This window comes from Narcine bancroftii, chromosome 12, assembly GCF_036971445.1.
Source record: "Narcine bancroftii isolate sNarBan1 chromosome 12, sNarBan1.hap1, whole genome shotgun sequence".
NCBI classification, from domain to species: domain Eukaryota; kingdom Metazoa; phylum Chordata; class Chondrichthyes; order Torpediniformes; family Narcinidae; genus Narcine; species Narcine bancroftii.
This window is the reverse complement of record NC_091480.1, coordinates 69,952,291-69,969,962: the sequence shown is the minus strand read 5'-3', so window position 1 is coordinate 69,969,962 and position 17,672 is coordinate 69,952,291. Positions and strand designations below refer to the sequence as shown.

General features: G+C 40.0%; 1 protein-coding gene across 2 annotated transcripts; it reads left to right on the top strand.

The window, feature by feature from the left end:
- The first annotated feature begins 877 nt into the window (after window positions 1-877).
- mrpl10 (mitochondrial ribosomal protein L10) lies at window positions 878-15,390 on the top strand. 2 transcript variants are annotated; one of them, XM_069906763.1, is made up of 5 exons: window positions 878-981; window positions 2,489-2,658; window positions 4,380-4,544; window positions 13,051-13,195; window positions 15,053-15,390. In XM_069906763.1, exons 1-5 carry the CDS (start codon window positions 942-944, stop codon window positions 15,280-15,282), a joined length of 750 nt encoding a protein of 249 aa, XP_069762864.1. In that variant the 5' UTR covers window positions 878-941; the 3' UTR covers window positions 15,283-15,390. The 2 variants fall into 2 exon arrangements, with proteins under 2 accessions (XP_069762864.1, XP_069762865.1); XM_069906764.1 differs by having other exon boundaries at window positions 13,051-13,182; window positions 15,053-15,250.
- The last annotated feature ends 2,282 nt before the right edge of the window (window positions 15,391-17,672 follow it).

The following is a 17,672-nucleotide window of genomic DNA, read 5'->3' as shown; positions in this document are numbered from 1 at the left end:
ATTGAAATATTAAAATATTAAGACGTATCCAGTAAAAGTGCACAATACACTATCCACATATGTTCTAGGAATTGAGTGGCCCAAAAAAATTGTTGCCCAATCTGGACACAAGGGCCCGAGTGTTATGGTACTTCCTACCAGATGGCAGGAGAACAGTTTACGTGAGGGGTGTGTGGAGTCCTTCACCATGTTTATTGCCTTTCACCTGCTTCGAGTGTTGCAGATGGTAGGAAGAGAGCCCCCAATGATATTTTCTGCTGACTTCACTATCCTCTTCAGGGTCTTCTGGTCCGAGGAGATCCAGCTTCCAAAGCAGACAGCGATACAGTTGCACAGGATGGTCTCAATTCATCCTCTGAGGAATGTAGTGAGGATGGAGGGTGGGAGATGAACTTTCCTCAGCCTTTGCAGGAAGTGAAGGCGCTGCTGGCCTTTCTTGGCTATGGAGCTGGTGTTAGGGGACCAGGTGAGATTCTCCTGGCATTAAAGCAATATTGTAAGATGGTTATAATATGAACATTTGCGCCGTGATGCTGCCGCAAAACATCGAATTTCATGACTTGTTCATGATAATAAATTCTGATTCTGATTAATGGTTATTAATTGAATGAAGCAACAATGTTTTCATGGACTGAAGATTTCCCTCCTGGGAGCTTTATCCGGATAAATCCCTGGAGATGCAGGCAGTCCCAGTCTGCCCGGTTCAGCCTATCGCACAACGCTGCAGTTTGCCTTCCAGTCCATCCGGGGGCAGTGTGGCGGAAGCTTGGCTCCGTAGGCGGGCCCAAATGCATGAAATGGGGATTCCCATTCGCTGTTATGTCTTTATTCTGATTGGCTATTTTCCCCGTTTGACTTAGAGATCCACGTTATGATTGGCCAGTTCCGTAGACAACTCCAATTTGGCCAATCGTTGGTAGTTTTGTTGTGGAGGGTGTTTGATGATGGCGGCAGTGAGCCGGAGGTTGCTGAGCGCCGGAGGTGAGGCAGAGGTGTCCGTTTGTCGGCGAAGCTCCGACTGGGCGCCGGGGAGGAAAGTCGATGGGCTAACTGAGGGGCTTGTGGCTATCGCGAGCTTCACTCCTTGCGCATCTTGCACCCCTGGCTCGGACGCGTCCCCAGGATGGGGCAACCCGATCCCATGGGTGTCATGGCTCCGGACTTCTTCATCCCATGGGTGTGTGGCCCCTGGGTTCCCTGATCTCATGGGTGACAAACCGTGGGCTCCTTGATCCCATGGGTGTCAATGCCCCATATGCCCTGGTTCCATGAGTGTCATTGCCTCGTGCATCCTCGTCTCATGGATCTGGTCTGGTCCCTTGGGTGCCATGGTCCTGGACTTCCTGATCCCATGGATGCTGTGGTCCTGGGCTCCCTAGTCCCATGGGTCCCATGGCCCTGGGATCCCTGGTCCCAAAGGTGTCACTGTCCCAGGCTCCCTGGTCCTATGGGTGACATACACTTGGCTCTCTGATTCCAAGGGCATCATTGGCCTGGGGTCCCTGGTACCATGTGTGTCATCTGCACATGGCTGACGAGTTAGAACAAGGCCCAACTAGATTTTGAAAGAAAAAAGAAGAGATTGGAAATACGAAAGATCTGATAACAAAAAAGTTGAATAATGATTTTGTTTTATCTCCTTCAGAACAAAAATATTTTTTTTGTATTTTCCATTTGGATAAATCTCCTTTCTTATGTCTTGCCATTTGCAGTTTCTATTAATTCACAGAGTATGAATATATGAGATAGGGCACTTGGCTCTTCCCAGGTTATTTCCTGATATGAAAATGTTATCTTGGACCTATTCTGTTTGGAATGTTGAAGAGTAAGAAATCCTAATGATTTATACAATCTCAAGAGGGGTTGTCAGGGCATGTTTTTTGGATGTTGCTTTTGGTGGAGGAATCTTGAATTAGAACCCATGGTCTGAGATGGGAAGGAATTTCTTCTCTTAAAGTTTAGAATCTTTAATATTCCCTATCCAAAGGTTTGTAGAAACTTTAAAATATATTCAGTGATGAGATTTTATTTTAAGGATTTATGAGGTTTATTCTGAAAGAGTAAATCCTCGAAAGAATGAATGTGTAACAGAGCACATATTTGAGAAATTAATCTGATAATTTTTCAAAGTTGTCAATTTTGTTGCTTGCTGGGTAAAAGCACTGTTTATATATCACATCTTTTCTAGAATTTATCAGAGACTGATTTTTTTTGTTATGTAACATAATACGATGGCTGATTTCCTTGAATCTAAAGAACAGCAGTTCATTTATTTTTGTCCAGATTGTGCCTCAATCCTTCTGGAGATCATCTCGTTGGCATTGTTGAAAGATGGCTTCTTTCTTTCTTGGCACCTCCATCCTATTATTGCTAGAGTTAGCATCCCATTGAACCTGTCCCTACTGATTTACAGTTTAATAAATTTGATGTGCAAATATTTAGTTTCTTGACCAGTTTGCTGAAGTGAAGGGTACTTTCTGTTTTTAAGGGTGGCTTCCATTTCATCTTATTGTGCGCCATGGATCTAAAGCAGTTACACGTCACCGCAAACCCATGCACATCCTGCGTCAGAAATTATTGGCTGTCACAGAATATATCCCACCAAAGCCTGCCATTCCAGAAAGATGCATCAAACCCAAGCAGCAGGAAGTTAAAGAGGTGAAGCCATTCAGTGGGCATATTTGTGCTTTCATTAACATTTATTTCTTGCATGGTGTGCACACATAATCTTGACTATAATCTTGGATGTATTTTTCATGAAACAAATAATTATTTATTTCATGTAATCCTTTTTAACCAAGGCTGTGCAGGTCTCCTTATTCCACTCAATTCTAGATAAAGAGAAGACTTTGGAGTTCATGGAACTGCTCAATTTCTTAAACGGTTGCATGTACATGGTCGGGTGTGGGTGCTTGCTATTCCATCAGTGACAAAACAAAGTTGATGTTGGGAAAGCTTATATGGAAATGAGACTTTTTCCAGTTGGCTGCTTTGTAAGGAACATTTATTCATATAGGGAAAAAAACTAGAATTAAACATAATACTGGATAAGGCTGTTTACTTCATCATATGCTTTTGATTTTATATCTTTAAAAATTGTATTATTAAAACAAGGTTTTGTCTTGGGTATAATCAAGAAATCAGATGTTACACCTGAACAATCTGGTTTTCTCTGCCTTCACTCTTTTACATTGGAGCTAAAAGTATTTCCTTCTGGGGAAACTTAGGGAATGTATTCCTTTGCAACAACGTGTAGAGAAAAGATGTAACCTTTTTGAAAGCATGTGATATTTTATTGTTAGATTTGCCCACTTAAGTTCATTTATGAGCAGAGATGGTGTAGCAAAGATCGGTGCTGTAACAGCAGTTTGTAATAACAGCTGATTGACAGAAATCTAATTAAAATTTGTGTGTGCAGTTCTTAAATTATCAGTCCAGCATGGAACTTTATCAAGTGTGAATTAACTGTGCCTGGCTGAGGTACATGTTAAAAATACAGTAATTGGTGCTCATGGAATAAGGAGGAGAAACATCATTGGGATTCCTGATCAATGATATCAACACCAGTCAATGAAGAAGAAGAATGTGTGATTAACCTAGATCCGTAATATTCCCAAAGCTGCATTACAGAATTGTTAAACAGATTCGGTCTCATTTTTCTGGTCACGCGCGAAGCGATAATGCCGTCTCCCTGGTTGTGAAGATATCTGTTCAGTATTTGAGTGAGGGCTGTGATATGTATTTTGCCCCTATTTCTCCTGCTCACCTTCTCCCCTCCATTCCTTCTTGATATATGTTACAGTCAGTGGCAGCTTTAGGAGATCTATGGTGTCTATACTGAAGCAGATCAGAACTTGTTAGATAGCAAACTCGGCAATAAAAAAATAATTTTTTTTTAAATTTTGAACATGTAGATTAAGATCAAAATTAGAATCTAAATATTGTTTTTAAATGTTGAAATAATTCTGAGAGAATTGGATGATAACTAAAATTAGTACTTACCAATTACACATCACTCGTTTTCAGTGAATATTACAGGGAGAATAATGTGTTTTTAAATGTTTTTTTAAAATGAAATTCACTTCCAACTACTGAGATTCCATCTAGAAAATGCTGCCAATGTTAAGGAGGACAGCGTAATACTGACAACAATTTCCCAGATTTCTGTGTTTTACTGTGTATCTACAGATGTCAGAAAGTGCTATCAGTTTCACAGAATAATGATGGTGAAGACTGACTGTTAATCAGCCTTTATAATTGACTGCTGAGAAATTACAATATGATCTGTGTCTTTTGTATGCAAAATAGCATTTTGTTGGGTTTTTTTATTGTCAGTGAGACCCAATCTGTAATAATATTTGTGTAAATTCCTCTTCTAGCCATCTCCTTTAGAGAAAGTGATACAACGTGATGTGGAAATAGCATTCCGAGAGAATAAAATGATTGCAGTTTTCCAGAACAGCTCCATCAGTTATGAGGAGTTGAGGCTTCTTCGACATCGATTACTGAAACACGACATTCGCATGAAATTTTTCCCTAATCAGGTTTGTATTATCTTTATCATTCTATCATTGAAGACGATTGTTGAATTGCTCCCAACTATATAGTAATACTTGTTTTACAGGACTTTTTTTGTTAATTCCCAGGAATTCCTCCTAAACATCTTTTCTTGCTCCTCCGGAAAGTATCATTTCCAGGAAGTCCCATAGCTTTCCACTATTTTCTCAGGGTGGAATTTCTCCACATAGCATCTTGTCGAGTGGTCTGGCTGAAACACACTCCTGGAGAAGGGTGGAAACTTGGTTCTCCTCCCATATACAGTTGCAGCCTCTCGAGTGTAAAATTCAAGTCAAATCAAGGGGAACCTGATGAAGCAGCATTCTCTGGTCCTCAGTGCAAAACACAGACACACTACTATATATAATGCACATACAGACAAAGAGTACACATGCAGAATGAATATTGATATATACAATAAATAAATAAATATTGTTTTGTAAACAGGAGTCTCAGATGGTTAGTGTGAGCAGTTCCTTTGGTCGTTCAGCATTCTCACTGCCCATGGGAAGAAGCTGTTCCTCAGCCTGGTGCTTCTGGCTCTGATCCTCCTGGATCTCTTCCCCGACGGGAGCAGCTGAAAGATGCTGTGTGTGGAATGTGAAATTGATGATTTTGTGTGCCCTCTTCAGAGAAAAGTAAAAGTTCCGCTCCGTAAATGGTTATATGGTTATCTGGTTAAACTGATTGTTTTCTCTGCGCAATACACAAAATGCTGGAGGAACTTGGTGGGCAGGCAGCATTCCAGGGAGGCAAGAAATTATCAATGTTTTGGTCTGTAATCCTTCATCAGGAATAGCAAGAAAAGGGCAGGTCTTCCATGGATGCTGCCTGGCCTGCTGAGTTCTTCCAGCAGTTTGTGAAATGTGCAAAATTCTTAGCCAGCCTGATGGAGTATGTAGAACCAGGAGTGCCAGTCTCAAAGTAAGAGGGAAGCCACTTTTGGAATTTTCAACCCAAGAATTGTTGAAAGCAGGGTCACTGAGTACAGTCGAGATAGGATTGATAGCAAAGTGAGAGATAAGGGGTTAGTTCAAGAAAGTGGTACTAAAGTAAAATATCAGCTGTGATCACATCAAATGGTGGAGCAGAAGTCGAATAATTATTTCTTACTTCTATTTCTTGTGTTTTCACATTCTCTTCCCCCCTCTCTCCTACCTATACTTCCACTCCCTCTCACTAACACCTTCCCTGCACTGGTCACTTCCCCCCCCCCCCCCCTCCTCCCCCCTTTTCACTGCTTGCTCTTCTCAATCCATACATTCTGTACCCTGATGATGTTGGTTTACCAAATGTAACACTGCAATGCTTACAATGGACAAGTTTTATAACAATTTGGAAATTTTCAATCCATTTATAAATCTGTTTGGATAATTTCACTTCTTTGTAATGTATATAAATCTTAAATGAATGTATATCATATATTTTGGTGTACAAGTTGACCCTTGAAACCATCAAAAAACACTAAAAAAATTAGATGTAATTTTGTATGCCAGATACAAAAATGAGACCTTAAATTCGACTAAAATAAAAACCACTCGGTGTTAACTTGGTGTATAAGGATGACTCTTGAAACACCAAAAAAGAACCCAACCTACAACAAATTTTATTAGAAAGAAATTTTTATTAAAAAATACATTTAAAATCACTAACACTGTCGTTGTCTGAGGCAAAGACTTCAGTAAGCACGTCCAGAGTTTCACTGTTTACACAGTCATCATATGAGTCCTAGTCTGTATCGGATTTTTCTTAAAGCATCTTCATTCTTTCTCCAATTTCTTACCAACTTCTCACTTATCTCAAATGTCCTTGCAGCACCACAGTTGGTAGATTCCTTGGCCACTTCTATGACTTTTAAGTTAAAACTTGCTTCATGCTTGCATTGTTTTTCTGGAGGCTCGATGATAACAACCACCTTCTGGCCACACCCAACAGCTCAGTCAACCCGAATTTTTTTTTGGGGGGGGGGGCATACACCCATGAAAGTGAAGCTGAAAATGGGGACACATCTTATCTGAAGCTCGACATATTCGCCTAAATATACGGTAATTCAGACCTACATTTCATTTTGGTGATATTCAGGAATTGAGTAGAACATATTTTGATTAATGTAGGCTAATGTTTTGCAGCCAAACTCAATTGTCACAGCAAGCTGCTACAAAGGGCATGGGGATGAATGACGAGATCATCTGTGGTGTTAAACAAATGTTGGCCATGACGTGTCTACTTTTGGAACAGTGTCTTGATATACAAATGAATTACTGTGTCAGAAAGTGTACAATTATGCACTATATGGTAGAAGCAAAAGGGCAGACTATTTTTTAAATGGGGAGAAAATTGAAAATACTCAGATGGAAAGAGACTTGGGCATTCTCATGCAGGATAGCCTGAAGCTAACCTTGCATGTTGAGTCGGTGGTGAAGAAGGCAAATGTAGTGCTTGCATCTATTTCAAGAGGAATCGAATACAAGAGTAGGGATGTGATGTTGAGCCTTAATAAGGCACTGGCGAGACCTCACTTGAAGTATTATGAGCAGTTTTGGGCTCCTCATTTACAAAAGGATATACTGACATTGGAGAGGGTTCAGATGAGGTTTGCAAGGATGATTCTGGGAATGAAAGGGATATCATACGAGGAGCGTTTGACAGCTCTTGACCTGCACAGGTTGGAATTTAGGAGAATGGGGGAGGGGGGGATCTCATTGAAACATTTAGAATGTTGAAAGGCATGGACAGAGTAGATGTAGAAAGGTTGTTTCCCAGGCAAGGTCATTGGGTTTACTTCAGGCAGAAATTGATAGGTTCTTGATTAGCCAGGGCATCAAAGGTTACGGGGAGACGGTCAGGCTGTGGGGAAAATGGATTAGCTCATGATTAAATGGTGGGGTAAACTCGATGGACTGAATAGCCTATGTCTTATGGATATACCTAGTACTATGAGAAGAACACTCATACAGCCATGTAAAGGGCATCATTTACCGAGTATAGCATAACGATGAAGGGAAGATCAAATAGCACCAAGCAAGGGCAGAATCATAGCACTGTTGTAGGGTTAATTCAGCATCCCAATGGCTGTGGAGAAGAACCTGCTCTTTGATGTGTGCTTTTGCCTTTTTCCTGATGGGTGGAAGGAGAAAAGTGTCTCCATTATGTGTTGGGTCCCATAGTACGTTGGCTGCCTTTCCACAGCAGTGGGAGATGCAGATAAGAGTCCACAGAGGGGAGGGAAACTTGCATAATGTTCTGAGCTGGATTCACCACTGACTGTAGTTTTTTTCTGATCTTGAACAGAGCAGCTCCTGTACCATGCTGTGATGCATCCAGCAACTATACTTTTACCTGTAGAAGTTAATTGAGGGACAAGTGGAACGTGCCAAACTTCCTGTCTTCTGAGAAAGTATGGTGTCTTATTCAAAAGATTGCACTTCCAACAGTGCAGTGCAGCATTGTGTGGAGTGGGAGTTAGAACCATAGAACAATGAAGACAGACCCCTTCGGCCCTTCTAGTCTGTGCTGAACCATTTATTTTTGTCTAGTCCCCACTGACCTGCACCCAGGCCTAGATACCTCTCCCATCCATGTGCCTGTCCAAATTCTTTGTAAATGTTAAAATTGGGGGATGGAGCATGATGGTGTGAAGGGGGTGGAATGAAGACTCTCCCGGGGGAAATAAAATTAAATCCTGAAAATAAGAACTTTTAAAATAATCTACGTTTAATAAAACCTCCCGGAATCTATCTAACGTGCTGGGCATTGCAGGTAAAAAGAGGATAGCAAAAACCAAGTTAATTGTGAGTAAAGAAATGAAGAAAATGAAGAATGTGCGGCCCACCTTGACATTGGAGCCTGGGGCTCAGGTTCCGAAGCCTCCATGAACATCACGGGCAATGATGGCTTATCTGAAGCGGGCAACAGTGTCACCCCTCTGGGGAACCAGAGAAGATGGTGCTAGAGCTGTCCAGATCTCCCTGGAGGAGTACCAAAATGTGGTGCGTGTGCGCGAAGGTTTACCCCCGCGTATGCTCAAAGCGGAACAAGACTTCACAGCGCCACTTCTCGCCCTGTCAGAGCTACAATTTGGAACAGTGCTGTCAGAAACACCTGTTTTTTTGACACGGAGGGGATAAAGAAGAATCAGATGAAGATGAAGAGAATGAAGGTCAAGGTTCAACTATTCAGGATCTTCATTTTTTTTGGATATTTGTATGGATAGAATTGAGAAGGTTGAAAGTTCTGAAACTGGGAAAAACAGAGGAATGAATTGTTGGAAAAAATTGATATATTGGAAAATCAATAGTAAATGTAACAATGTTAAGATTGTTGGTCTTAAAAGAGGATTCTGAAATAAGTGAAAATCCTGTGGAATTTTTCCAAAAATGGATTTCTAAAGTTCTGGGCGAAGAACATTTTCCCAATGGAATTGAAATGGAGAGAGATCATAGATCCTTAAGGAGGAAGCCACTGCCAGCTCAACCACCCAGGGCTGTATTAGTTAAATGCTTACATTATCAAGATAAAGAAAAAATTTTAGGAGTAGTGGACCAAAAGGATTATTATTGATGGAAATAAAATTTTATTTTATGTGGATTTGAATAAGGCAGTGGTGGATCGAAGGAAAGAGTTTAATCCGGTAAAGGCGATTCTTTGGAAGAAAGGTTACAAGTTTACGTTCAGACACCACCCCGCTATGTTAAAGGTGTTTTTAGACAATAATCAATCCAGGTTTTTCGTAGCAGCAGGAGAAGCAAGAGCTTTTGCAGAATCTCATCCTTAAAGATCATCATCAAGTGGGAGTAGAAGTTTCAAGCCCTCAACGAGAAATGCAAAGCGAGATAGTGCAGATAGAGCTTACACCCAAGAGAGCTGTGCCGCCGCAGGTTTTAAGCTGTCAACAGGAGTTGCAGATTGGCCCGGAGGAACAGAGTCAAACAGTCATAATCGATGAAGATCAAGTAAATGCTGACCTTGAAGCGGATGGTGATAGGACTGTTTGAATGAACTTTGTAATTGATTTTGTTTTGTTTCCCCTCAGGGCTGGATTTTTTTTTTTCCTTACCTTATCTGGTGGGAGCCACAACCCTTATGGTGGAAGGAAGTAGTACTTAGATTAGAATGAGATTTTCTTTTTAAAGTTTTGGAGAAATTTGGGTTTGGGTCAATATTTATTGTTTGGATTAAAAGAACCCTACTGTGAAAGTAGTGGCTAATGGTCAAATCTCAGTAACTAGATCAAGTAGACAAGGTTGTCCACTGTCACCGGCTTTATTTATTTTAGCAATTGAACCCTTAGCTGAACAAGTAAGACAGGATTCAAAGATAATAGATGAATCAGAAAGAATATAAATTTGTTTGTGGATGATGTCCTGATTTATTTAACAGATCTGTTAAATTATTTGCGACAAATTAAATTTAGATTAAAATAATATGGAGATGTATCTGGTTATAAAAAATCAATTGGGGGAAAAAAGTGAAATTATGCCCTTAGTAAATGGAGATTATGCACAGTGTAAGAGAGTATTTGATTTTAAATGGCCAGATGTGGGAATAATATTTAGGTATTCGAGTGGAATCTGATTTTAAAAACTTATTTAACCTAAATTATTCTCCATTTTTAAAAATGAATGAGAAGATTTGGAAAGATGGAATTCGTTACCAATTACTTTAATAGGTAGAGAAAATTGTGTTAAGATGAATATTTTTCATAGAATGCAATATCTTTTTCAATCGATTCCTATATCAATTCCTCAAAAAAAAATTTATAGAATTAAATGCTTGTGTTAAGAAATTTTTATGGAAAGGAAAAATGGCAGGGGGTTCTTTGGATAAATTAATGTGAAATTATGACTTAGCAGGTTTGCAGCTCCCTAATTTTATAAACTATTATAAAGCAGCCCAGTTGTGATTTGTTAATGTAATGCATGATTTAGGTAAAATTCTAGCTTGGGTGTATATAGAACTTAGTAAAATAGGAACCAAACCCACAAGATTTTAATTATAAATGGTATTTAAGATTGTTAATAGCGAATAGAGAAACTCCTATATTGAAACACATAATTGAGCTTTGGAATAAGGTTGATAAAGAGATTGGGGGAGGGGGTTTATTGTCAAGAAAAGCACCCTTATTTCAGAATAGATTGATTTAGTTTTCCATGGGAAATCAATTTTTAAAGATTTGGCAGTGCCAGTGTTTTAGGAGGATTGAGGATGTTTTTGAAGCAGGGAAATGTATTACTTTTAATAGAATTTAATAGTTCAAGGTACCTGAGAAAACCACTTAGTTAATATCAGGTTATGGAATTTTTATGTAAAAACTTTGGTCAAGAGCTGTTATTACCAGCAGAGACAGAATTAGAATCATTGTTGTGTAATGGAGATATAAAGACATTTATTTCAGTGATGTATAGATTATTACAAAAGAAAGTCCGAAAATTAGGGGTTCATAAGTCTAGACAAAGATGGGAAGTGGATTTGAATAAACAAATAGATGAACAGGATTGGATGGAGTTATGTAGAGAAAGTATGAAAGTACAATAAATGTGAGGTACAGGTTGGTACAATATAATTTTATTCATCAGTTATATTTGACACCACAAAAGTTATATAAATTGAACCAGACCTTTTCGGATTTATGTTTTCGATGTGGACAAGAAATTGGTACATTTTTGCATTCTACTTGGCAGTGTCCTAGAATTAAATCTTTTTGGTTAGAAATAGATAATTTATTGGATGAATAACGGGGATTAAATTTACATAGGATCCAATGTTATTTTTATTGAGTGATATTAAGAATATTGAACCAAGTTGAAATTGAATATGTATCAAGAGAATTTTGTTCAAATTGCTTTAGCAATAGCAAGAAAATGTATTGCCATAACTTGGATGTCTGACACAGATCTGGGTATAGAAAGATGGCACACTGAAGTTCATAGTTGTATACCACTTGAGAAAATTACTTATAATTTAAGATATAAATACTATATATGATGAAAGATATGGTGCCCATATTTACAAGTGTGGGTGTGAATATTTAAATCAAGTTCTGACATGCCCTTTCTCCTTAAGGACTCAGTATACTAAAAGAAACCTTAAAGAAATAAGCGCTCCTTGTCCTTTTTTTTTCCTTTAGTAAGGGGTTAAGAGGATGGAGGTATGTAGGGGGGATTTCTTTCTTCTTTTCTTTTTATATATGCCACATGTATTTGAATTTGATTGTAATATCATCAAATATGTGAATTCTTTGTGGTTTTAAATTTATTTTAAAAATTTTAAATGTTAAAATTGAGCCTGCGTTCACCACCTCACACTCCCACCACTCTGTGTATAAAGGAGTTCCCCCTAAACCTTTCTCCTTTCACTCTTAACCCATGTCCTCTGGTTTGTATCTCACCTTCCCTCAGTAGAAAAAGCCAATCTACATTTATCTCTATCAAATATCAGTCCTAACCTGTTTAACCTTTCTCTGTAATTCAGTTCCTGAAGTCCAGCAACATCCTATTAAATCTTCTCTGCACTCTTTCTATCTTATTAATATCTTTCATGTAGTTAAGTGACCAAAACTGCATGTAATATTCTAAATTTGGCCTCACCATTGTCTTACAACTTTACCATAACATCCCAACTCCTATACTCAATACTTTGATCTATGAAGGCCAATACCTGTATGCCAAAGGTTGAATGCATAATCCTTCTGATTTAGTATTTAGCAAAGGGCATCAGTAAGAACAGTAAACTTGCTTTCCATGTCTTTGCTGTTTATAAATAATATTCCATGTTTCTCTACCACATAGGAGGAGGCCATTCCACTCATTGAGCTTCTGTCTGCTCATTTTCCCATTAATTTTCCCTGCAAACTATTCTCTCCAAATTCCTATCACTGCCCATCCCAGATTCTACAACTCACCTACACACTTGGGACAATTTACAGTGGACCATTAACCTGCCAACCTGTACTTTGGAAAATAGGAGAAAACCAGAGCACAGGGGGAAACTCAACCACTCATGGAAAATGTGCACAAATTCCACAAAGAAAGGGTAGGGATCAGGTTTGAGCCTAGAACTCTGGATCAACAAGGCACCAGTTCTTCTAGCACCATGGTACTTTGAACTTAATACAGGTAATCTTATCATAAAGAAATCAATTTGTATACTGTATTTTTCTTTTCAAATGTTCATTTTTAAACAATTTCAAGCATTACACACTTTCTTGTAGTGAAAAACATTGTTTACATTTATGTCGAGTTGACTTTATTTTTCTTTAAAACTGCTCGTTTTGATAACTGAAGCATGCTGTATTTGCTAATGTACCTGTCCTTCTCTTCTTTATTCCTCCTTAAATATGAATTTTAAAAGTACTGCCCAAGAATCTGGAAAATCCTGACCAACCCAATCCCTGAGCAATCCGGATTTTAGGACTTCTACTGCACAAATGTATTTCTTCTTCCCAGTGCAGATTAAATTTATATCTGAGTTTATCTTCCACTATTTCTGCCTCAGGTTCTGCGATCATATCTATCAGACACCAAGTACAAGAACTTGCTGCCTTTATTTATTGGTCACAATATCATTATTGTGAGTAAAGAGCCCAAAACAAAAGAGCTGCTCCAGATTGTGCACAGAACACCTCAGGTCAGCTTACTGGGTAAGAGCTGCTTTAGAGCTAGATACAATTGAGAACCTCTTGCTTTTATTGTTTGTAATTTGTAAATCATAAATGATTCACAAGGTTAGTTTCACATATTGCATGTTCTTTATTCCAAGGCTTTTTTCTTCACAACACAAAATAAAAGATGTGTTCATTATAAATACTGTGCTTGTTAAAATACATATAATTGTAGAACCAAAATTACCTTATAGACCAGTGATTTTGATCAACAACAAATATAATTGTAGAGGATTCCATCTACTTTGTGTACATATTTTATCTTTGACTTCCTTTGTTTGTCATGTCTTTAGCTGCTGCAATAAGGTGTCAAGTGAAGAATTACCTTTGTTTTGCACCACTACTCTGTGCAGTTGATAGTTTCATTGACTAGGTAAAATCCGTATTATCTTTGAAACTGTTATAAGGATTCTTTCAAAAATAGATTAGATAACACAAAGAAAATGAAGGCCGACAGAATGCAAATAATTTGTGACAAGACAAATAACACTGGGCATCAGTTTTTTTTTTAAGCAAAAGGTTTGCTTCCTGGATTAAAAATTGGGGATTATGATAGACAACTTCAAGCTGAACACAAAGATAATTTCCGATCTTCTGTATCACTTAGGCAGTTGGAAAAACGTTAAATGAATTTTCATTGAATTTGGCATGTTCAATCACATAATGACGTTGACACATTGTTCAAATGACCGAAAGATGTTTTGCCAGTGATTTTCATTTGTACTCAGCATCTGATGCATCTCGAGTCAACATTGATGGATTCCAGTTGCCTGATACTGCTTTTCCAAGGTCACAGTATCCTGGTGAAACCTTTCACCATGTTTGACACTGACTCAGATTTCAGATTTATTGTCGGAGTACATGACATCACACACACTGAGATTCCTTTTTTCCTGCTGGTGTGGCAGAATTACCCCTAATTGGTAGTACAAAAATAAACTGTACACAGTGTAAGCAAATAAAAGAACTGTCAGCAAATAACAAATGTAAACAAACTGACTGTGCAATGCAGAGGGAACAAAGAAAATGAATCAATAGTCTGCACCAAAATCAGCAGATAAAAAGTTCAAGTGTGAATGCAGAAAATGAATTTTCAATGATATGTTGCATTTCCTAGTTTTGTATGCTTGAAGCAAATTAAAAATATGACAGGAAATCGTATCTAAAAAATGGTACATGATGGGATAAATTTATTGCAATTCTCATGATCAGCAGCCCAAAATCCATAAAATATACCCAAAAATGTTCAGGAAGCAAAATTTTTTGTTGTCCGTGTAATAAGTCTTGTTGAGAGTGGTGACTACTCAATGCACAGAAGGCTGTACTGGATTTTCTCGTACCTTCCCGTGATGTAGCGCATACGTGCTTGCTGATTTGTGAAGTGATCTTCAAATATCTAGGTTTGTAAATTCTCCTAATCTTCATGGCTTCACCCCTTGCCAAGTGCATAACCCTATCCAATCCTGTGAACACTCCAGATCTCCCTAATTAAAAGTATTAGTGACCAAGTTTCTATTCTCTGGACTTCCATTCATGCACCAAATTATGTTGTTTTTTTTAATGACGTTGGAACTTAAATTTTTATGATTCTTAGCCATGCTTTGCTCTTTCCTGTGAGATGGTGTCAAATTTTGAATGGATAATTCGCATTTTAAGCACCATGTAATTCAGTACATTAATGGTGACAAATAAATGTGTTCATATTTTCCCTAGTGTTTCCTAACTCTTGTAGATTAATGAAGTCATTGGCAATCTATCTATCAATTATTTAAGTATCAGGATCAAGAGAATATTAACATCAATATCTTTATATTGCACTGTCTGTTTCCTACACAGGTGCTTGTATTGAAGATACCCTCTTTAGCAAACAGGGAGTGGTTAAATATTCCAGGCTCCCAGGACTACAGATCATTCGTGGGCAGGTTGCCAGTGGACTGACTCAGATGACATCTCAGACGTGTCAGCTCCTCAACAATGGCCCTGTGCTTCTCACTACCTTGCTGGAGCAATACTTCAAACAACAGAATGAGGCTGTCACTGGACAGAAAGAGTCGGCAAAGGTTTAGCATAAGGAAACTCCGGGAAACCAAGGATCGTAGTACTTCACAAAAGCAAAGTTTGGATCTCAAAGTTGTAAAACTATTAATTAATATTAAATATTAGTTATTATCTTCCACTTGAATATGTTTATTTTATAGGGTTAATACGTAGATTGAAGTGAAAATAAAATGCAAACTCGTAGTGGCATCAGGGGAGGGATTGAATTGTTCCCTTAATCGTGGCTGACCATGTGTCCTGGGGTCCATGCTAAGATGGCAGTGGACCCCCTCCATCTCGGGGAACAACGCCCGCGAACCGAGAAACGCGTCGGTGGCATCATGAGATCGCTTCCAGTTTTGGGACGGCTGGAAAGGGAAGAAAATAGTTTTCCTGCTCATCTGAAGCTGAGTCAGGTGTTTCCTTTCGTAGCTGCATTGGTAACCCCGATGGTTCAGACATTTCTGAACCCAACGCAATGGCTGACGAACCAGCGCTGAGCGCAGTTGCCATTAAGCTGCCAGTGTTCTGGCCATGCAGGCCTCGCACGGGGTCATTTCAGGCGGAGGCACAATTCAACCTCCACGATACAGGCTACAAAAATTTTGGCACGTCGTCGGATCGCTAGACGAGTCAGCCACTAAAGTTCAGCTTTTCCTGAGCAATCCTCCTGCAGAAGGTCCTACAGACTTTCACCATGACCAAGCTGGAGAGAGGCAGGCATCTCCTACATCTAGACAAACTTGGGGACAGGTCCCCCTCCGAACTAATAACCAAAATGCTCGTACTAGCTGACAGACACTCCAAGTGCCTAATGTTCAAGGCCGCATTCTTAGAACACCTCCCCCGCAATAATGCCTTGTTCCTATCTGATGCAGACTTTTGACACTCAGGCTGTGACAAACAAAGCAGACAGACTATACAGAGTTCCCAAAAACTCTTGCAACAGTACAACAGGCAGCCACGTCCAACAGCGCGACTACCTCATCCATTTTGGCAACCACCACAGAGACAGACAGGAGGGTCCAAGGGCAAGCAGCAGGACGGGTGGTGTTTCTACCACAGGAGGTCGAGCTGGAAGACCCGGCGATGCATCGCACCGTGCACTTACTCAGCCAACACCCAGGGAAACTGCACCGCCAGCCGCCAGTAATGGCCACAGCAGTTGGCGAACACACAGGCCTCCTCTGCGCTGCCGACCGAATCTCAGACGAAGGTTTTCAGTCGACACAGGAGTCGAATGCAGGATCCTGCCACAAAACACCTTTGAACGAGAATTCCGGGCTCAACAGTCCAACCTACTTGCAGCAAACAGGATGCCTATACCTGGCTAAGGCACCAGGTTTGCTACTGGGGGACTCTGCTTACCAGTGGGATTTCACAATCGTGACCATACGTCAACTAATCCTGGGAGCAGATTTCCTGAGGGCCAACAACCTACTGGTCAACGTGAGGAGACAGTGGTTTGTCCATGCCACCATTTTCCAGACATGCCCACTCTCACCTAGTAAACGGCCAGCCCTGCGTGTGCAGACCCTGTCTACAGACAAGTTTGCAAAGGTCCTGAGTTCCCTGAAATCCTTACACCGGATTTTCATTTGAACACCCCGCCACACAACGTCCAACATTGTGTGATGACGGAAGGACTGCCTATTCATGCCAAGGCGAGGAGACTCCCCCTGACTGTTTACAACAGACCAAAGAGGGATTTAAAATGATGGAAGAGCTGGGGCATCATCAAGTGTTCTGACAGCCCCTGGTCATCTCCCCTACATATGGGCCCTAAAGCAAGCGAGGGCTGGCGACTATGCAGGGACTACCGAAGACTGAACAGTGCAACGGTACCAATACTGCACATTCAGCATTTTGCCGCGAATCTGCACGGGAAATGGTTCTTTTCCCAAGTGGACCTTCTGAAAGGATACCACCAAATTCCCGTACACCCAGATGATGTGTCCAAGACAGCCATTATAACCCCGTTCGGGCTGTTTGAATTTCTGAGAATGCCATTTGGGTTGAAAAATGCGGCACAAACCATTCAATGGCTAATGGACGCAGTTTCCAGAGACCTACTTTTTGTTTTCGTCTACCTGGACGACATCCTGGTAGCCAGCACTATGGAAGAAGAGCACGTCCAGCACCTCAGACTCCTATTCCAGAAGCTCCGTAATTTTGGACTAACCGCCAACCTGGACAAGTGCGGCTTTGGCAAAGGTGAAGGGTTTGTGGTCAGTGAATGCAATGAACTGCCTTGGAAATGGCGGAAGAGCTTCACGACCAGGTAAAGTGCCAGTTGACTTCTTAGGGCACAGAGTCACATCCACCAGAGCATCCCCGTTGCAGAATAAAGTGGCAGCTGTCCGGAACTTCCCACGGCCCTCCACCATCAAGGTTTACAAGAGTTTTTAGGCATGGTGAA